Raw genomic sequence first — 6145 nt, forward strand, 5'->3', positions numbered from 1 at the left:
GAAAATCAAGAGCAATCCAGATGGCTCACCTTTTGTTGGAATGACTGATACAAGAAGCTGTACTAAGAAGATAAAAGGCCTTTAACGATGGGTCTGGAAATACAAACACTTCCCAAGGGGGTGTAACCATTTTAATAAGCTTGGAGCTGGTCGCTAATCCTGATGACTGGTACTTGGCAATGTGAGGGAGAGGATGGAGGTGCAGAGCACTGCTCACTGAGCACAGTGAGCAGGAACCTGACACAGACTGCAAGAGCATCCTCCTCTTGAAAGGGTAAAAGTCCAGGGACATGCAGGGACTATGGAGCCAGAAGAACCCAGAAAACAGCTGACCGCAAGGAACAAATTCAAGCCGGACACATGCATCTCTCTTTCTGAGACATGCTGCAGTGCTTGAACAATTATTTCTGCTTGTAATTCAAATTTATAAATTGCATCTCAATAAATAACTACTGTGTGCTACAGCAATCAGCTTGTTCTAATGACTGAGTGAAATATGTGATAACAGGTATGGGATATGAGACTGGACTGGCTCATAGGTTACAATCTCTCTCTCTGTCTTACCCTGAGATACTAGTGCTCTCATGAGGTTTCACCACACATGAAAGGACTTGTGACTTGATAGCATGGTCTTCATGGTTTTCAGTTAACTAAAAAGCATTTGCAGACAAAGAGGTTTAAAATTGCATACACCCAGAATATGAAAAGTGTACACTGCTTTATGATATTAATATAGATGCTATTATAGAAAAGATCTGCCATATACTTGTTTCCCAGAGGTAGTGGGTTCTTCAAAGATGTGACAAATTACCCACAATCAGGACTTCCCACACCATGTTTCATTACCGAAAAGCAGATACATCACATGTTTCTCTCTACACTTTTCAGATGCCACAAAAATGCTGCAGATCTTAGTGTTTCCTTGTGGAGCCCAGCTGGTTCATATTTGTAAACGTGACTTGCTAAGTTTCAGTAGCACAAGTTTTAATCCATTTTGAATTTTATTTGGAGTAATTTATTCTGTCACAGCCACTTCAAGGTTGGAATATGCCACCTCTGTTTAGTGGCTACACTGGAGGATTTCCTCTGGGCAAGTCCAAAATTTTAGTTTACCCTGGATTCTACCTTGCCTTCTTTCACTTTCCTCTGTAGCATCCATTTACGCACTGGGATTCTTGTGGTCTCAGTCCTCATCTTAATCCAAGCTAATGTTTACCATACCCGACTCGTTCTCTACTTGGTGAATGGAATAAGATAATACTGTATTTTCTGAACTATAGTGGAGACACGTGTCCAAGTGCTCGAGCCACGTACACTTTCCAACACTTCTCAAATTTTCTTGCAACTGGTTTTGCTGCAGCTATAGAAGCTGTTGTAGGCATGGGGGAACATACAGAAGCAGGACACCACGCAGGACAAGCGGTTGTGGGCAAAAGTTGCAGTGGAGGAAAGTCCAACTAGAAAAAAGGGAAAAAATCTTTACAGTGAGGGTGAAGCACAGGCAGAGGTTGCCCAGAGGGGCTGCACAATCTCCTTCCTTGGAGGTGTTCAAACTTGACTGAACGAGACCCTGCGAAAAACCTTTGCACAGTTGACGCTGCCCATGCTCTGAGCAGGCGGTGGGACCAGAGAGATGCCCCAGACCTGACCTCCATGGGTCCCTTCCAAACTAAGCTATTTCGAGATGTGTGTTCCAGAAATCCTAGGAAGTCGTGGCTTTGGTTGTTTACAGAGACACAAAGTGTCCACAGCTTGTCTTGATAATAGTGTTAGCTGGCAGGACGCGGATGGGGATGGATGTAATGAATGATGACACTCTAATTCCCTTTGAATGTGCCCACCTTGTACCGTGGCACAGCCTGCGTGCCTTCTTCATTTGGACTGTCCCAGGCAGTAAACACATTTTCTCCTAATGAATTTTTCAAAATTGTGTATAAATTGTCTACATGCTGTTCCCAGAACCAAGCGGTCATTGTATTTCCACATTCTTTTGATCAGCAAGTACGGAACAAACACGCTCTCCCAGACTGGTGAGGGCAGAGAGGGCACGTTTTGGCTTGTCCCCTGAGTGCTAGGAAAGCCTGCAAACCACCTGCTGCCCACGCTTGTTCGATGCGGGGTTTGGTAGCGATTGGCACAAGACAGTTATCCTTTGCTTCATCAACTAATGTGCTTTAGAGAGGAAATGTATAGGAAGTAAATTCATTGTGAGGTGCAAAGGGTGAGATGAAGAGAGAGATGGTGTTTTTTATGCCCAGGCAACTGGGGCTCCTCTGGTTTGACCTTATAATTTTGGGGGACCTCAGGAATCAGTGCAGATGCTTTTGCTGGTAAACAGACTGTTAACCCTAGAGTAAATATTGTTCGGAGGAGATATAGGTGAAGCAGGCTTTTCCACACCAATTCCTAGTTTTATTTTGAAACCGTTAACATTCGGTAGCGTAGAAGCCTCTCCGCTGGGTTCACAGCCGCCACAGCAAGCGCTGTGTGAACACGAAACTTGCCACCTTCTCCCCAGAAACGCGCTGCGGTTGCTGTTCGAGGCAGGAAAACCCATTGCAAAGCGGGGGAAAAGCAGCAGCGGGACCGGAGCGAGGGGCGGACGAGGCTCCCCTGCGAGCAGCCGCAAGCGGCCTTCGCTCCCTCCTTCGTGCCCCCGAGCAAACCCTCCGGCTGCGGGGCCGCGCTGCGCCCCGGGCTTGCCCCGGAGCGGAGCGGGGAGCGCAGCCCGCTGCTGACCCTCTCTCCTCAGCGCCACGGAGCGCCCCGGCGCGCCCGGCCGCCGCGCCATCAGCCCCTGTCCGCCCCGCTCCCCCCTGCCGGCCCGCCGCTGACGTCAGCGCACGGCCCGCCCCCCGGGGCAGCGAGCGGGGCGGTGGGGAGGGGCGGGGCGGGGCGCGGGGGGCGGCCGGACCGGCGGGAAACTTCTCCCGGTTCAGCACCACAGACAGGGCGGGCGCGGCGCCGCCGCCCGGCATGCGCGCCCCGCCGCCCCGCCGCTCCGCTGCCCCTTCGTCCCGCCGTCCCTGCGTCCCGCCGCCTCGCCGCCACACCGACCCGCTTCAGCGCCTCAGCCGGGCGGCGATGGAAACGGCGGCGGCGCTGAACGAGAGCGGAGCGGCCGCCCCCGGGCTGACGGCCGGTGGGGGCAGCGGCAACACCTCGCTGGAGCTGTCGTCGCGGCCCCCCGCACCCGCCGCCCTCAACCCCTGGGACGTGATGCTCTGCGTCTCAGGCACCGCCATCGCCTGCGAGAACGCCTTGGTGGTGGCCATCATCTGCTACTCGCCCACCCTGCGCAGCCCCATGTTCGTGCTGGTCGGCAGCCTGGCCACGGCTGACCTCCTGGCCGGCCTCGGCCTCATCCTCAACTTCGTTTTCCAGTACGTGATCCACTCCGAGACGGTCAGCCTGCTGACGGTGGGCTTCCTCGTCGCCTCCTTCACCGCCTCCGTGAGTAGCTTGCTGGCCATCACGGTCGATCGCTACCTCTCCCTCTACAATGCCCTCACCTACTACTCGGAGAGGACGGTGCTCTGCATCCACACCATGCTGGCGGGTGCTTGGGGGGTCTCCCTCTGCCTGGGGCTGCTCCCCGTCCTGGGCTGGAACTGCCTTCACGACCATGCTGCCTGCAGCGTTGTCAGACCCTTGACCAAGAGCAACGTGACGCTGTTGTCCGCCTCTTTCTTTCTCATTTTCCTCATCATGCTCCATCTCTACATCGAGATCTGCAAGATCGTTTGCAGGCATGCCCACCAGATAGCTCTCCAGCAGCACTTTCTGACTGCTTCCCACTATGTCGCCACCAAAAAGGGAGTCTCTACCCTCGCTATAATCCTCGGGACTTTCGGAGCCAGCTGGCTGCCTTTTGCCATCTACTGTGTAGTGGGGGATCCTGACTACCCTTCCGTGTACACATACGCGACGCTTCTACCTGCTACCTACAACTCCATGATCAACCCCATCATTTACGCCTACAGAAACCATGAAATCCAGAGGTCCATGTGGGTGCTCTTCTGCGGCTGCTTTCAGGCTAAAGTGTCCTTTCGTTCCCGGTCCCCCAGTGACGTCTGAGTGACTTTTCTCTCTGTTGTACCCACACCAAGTGACAATCTACTCAGTGAACTCTTACAGTGCCTGTTCTAAACTTCAAACTACGTCGCGAGGTCATTGGAAACATGCTTAAGTATTAGCACTTTATACATGTTTGTAACTCTGACAGTTGTTCGGGATGTGGAGTTTTGGGTTCCATCAAAAAAAAAAAGTGGTTGTATATAAATTTGCACATCACATTTGTAAAGTGAAGACATTCCAATACCGCTTAATCATAGCACCTTATTTCTAGCTGCTGACCTGCCAAAACAGTGTTGCCTTTCTGAAAGGCAGAGAGAAAGAAAGTTGTGTTTGTGTTGTATTTGTGTGTGTGTGTTGGGGAGAGTGGGGGCTGTATGTATGTATGTGTGTATCTATATTTTGCTGCACAATATTGATAAATTATAACATTTTGTATACAAATAAAAACATGTAAGATGTAGTATGACTTGGTGTGTTTAGATGCTTTTAGAAATAAGACAGCTGGCGAATTTGCCAGTTGAGCAAAGTCCTTTTGTTTACTTTTGAAAGCTCCCTGTGTAATTCTGCCTAAAGACATCATCATTCACTATGGAGATGAAATACTGCACCAAGAAAGGCACCTTCCTGCTTGCTTGTTTGTTTGGTCTCTTCTTTACTCTGGCAAAGAGAGAGTAAGGAAGAGCACAAACTCCTTTGTATTCTTCAGCAACCAAAGAAACAAAAAACCCAGTCAAACAGGCTGCTAATTAGAGTTATTCTCTGGGTTTTCAGTAGCTTTCATCGTTAAGTTGCAAGGTAGCCCTTTATGATAGTGCTCCATTTAAAAGTGATCAAACTGTGGGGAAAAACTGGACTCCAAGCTGGACTCTTTTGTTCATCTTTTAGTCTAATTCTGAAGGGGAAAAAAAAAGAAAAAAAGTCACATCTTCTTTCCTAAAAGCCTGTACAATGCCACAATAAATTGACTTCCCTTATCATCTGCAGTTCTGAGGGAAACCTGAATTGTTTTTCCCCCTCCCTTTTTTGGACTGCATGCTGTTGAAAAAGCTTTTTAGTGCATATTTGCTGTCTGCCTGTCTTGGAGCAGTATACAGTTTTCTGATCATCCCATGACTTGGTGGCTTCAAAGAACCCATCAGAGGTCAATGTTGTTTAGAGTCTAGAAACCTTCACTCAGGTTTAAATTCACGGGCAACTGATTTATTTAAAGCAATAACAATGTGCAGCAGATCTCAGAAACAGTGTTGCTGGTTATTTATTTATCGTTATGCTACATTTACATCCTGATTATGCTATAGTTTACCACTATCATTTCAATTTGTACTTAAGGGCTGAAACATTATTTTTGTGTGCGTGGTACCATATAAAAAGTTTGGACTAATGTGTTTCCCAGCTTATGACTGAGCAATGCATCAAGCATTTACCTGCTGGAGCAGCTGGGGCCACAAGGACCCAAGAAACCCCAGCGAGGCTGTGAATTTGTGGTTTTGTACTTAAGTGAGTGCAAGTATTGTGAAATCCAGTATTATTTCACTGATAATGCAAAGATAATTCACTAAAAACAAAACAAACCAAAACCAAACCAAAACAAAACACCACCAAACCCATATTCCGGATTCCACTAGCCCCATTATTTCTATTAATTCTAATAATCATAAATATGACATTTCAATTGATTAATACATTCAGGGATGCAGTTCATCGGAGTACTGTTGTTACAGATATTACAGATATGATTTAAACCAGATCTTTTGACAGTTCAAAACACTAACTCTGAAGTTGCTAGTCCCTCTTTTAAGCCCTCATCTCACATTCTACATCTAAGCTAGTAACTAAAAGAGGGCAAGGCCTGCCCTCTAGCCCTGCAGCCAAGTGGCACAGAGCATGCCTAAGCTCTTTTCCCCCTGCAAAGCCAGGGACCAAACTGCTGGCTGGAGCATTCTGGGCCGGCTCTAGTGACCTGTGTAGACTCAGCCAAAGATGCTACATCACCCACAGTAGGAACTGCTGAGAGCAAAGACCAGCGCGTGCCTCAAACTGGTGAAATACAGCAAAACGTCTTTAGTAA

At 48.6% G+C, this 6145-nt stretch overlaps 1 protein-coding gene across 1 annotated transcript; it reads left to right on the plus strand.

Annotated features, from left to right (window-relative positions):
• Window positions 1-701: 701 nt before the first annotated feature.
• GPR6 (G protein-coupled receptor 6) lies at window positions 702-5820 on the plus strand. The gene has a single exon (XM_065056644.1). It carries the CDS (start codon window positions 2977-2979, stop codon window positions 4075-4077), a length of 1101 nt encoding a protein of 366 aa, XP_064912716.1. The 5' UTR covers window positions 702-2976; the 3' UTR covers window positions 4078-5820.
• Window positions 5821-6145: the final 325 nt, after the last annotated feature.

This window comes from Columba livia, chromosome 3, assembly GCF_036013475.1.
Source record: "Columba livia isolate bColLiv1 breed racing homer chromosome 3, bColLiv1.pat.W.v2, whole genome shotgun sequence".
In the NCBI taxonomy this organism is placed as follows: domain Eukaryota; kingdom Metazoa; phylum Chordata; class Aves; order Columbiformes; family Columbidae; genus Columba; species Columba livia.

Bases quoted from the DNA above. Each gene is read 5' to 3' on its own strand.
- GPR6 (XM_065056644.1), top strand. From the start codon at position 2,977: ATGCGCGCCCCGCCGCCCCGCCGCTCCGCTGCCCCTTCGTCCCGCCGT.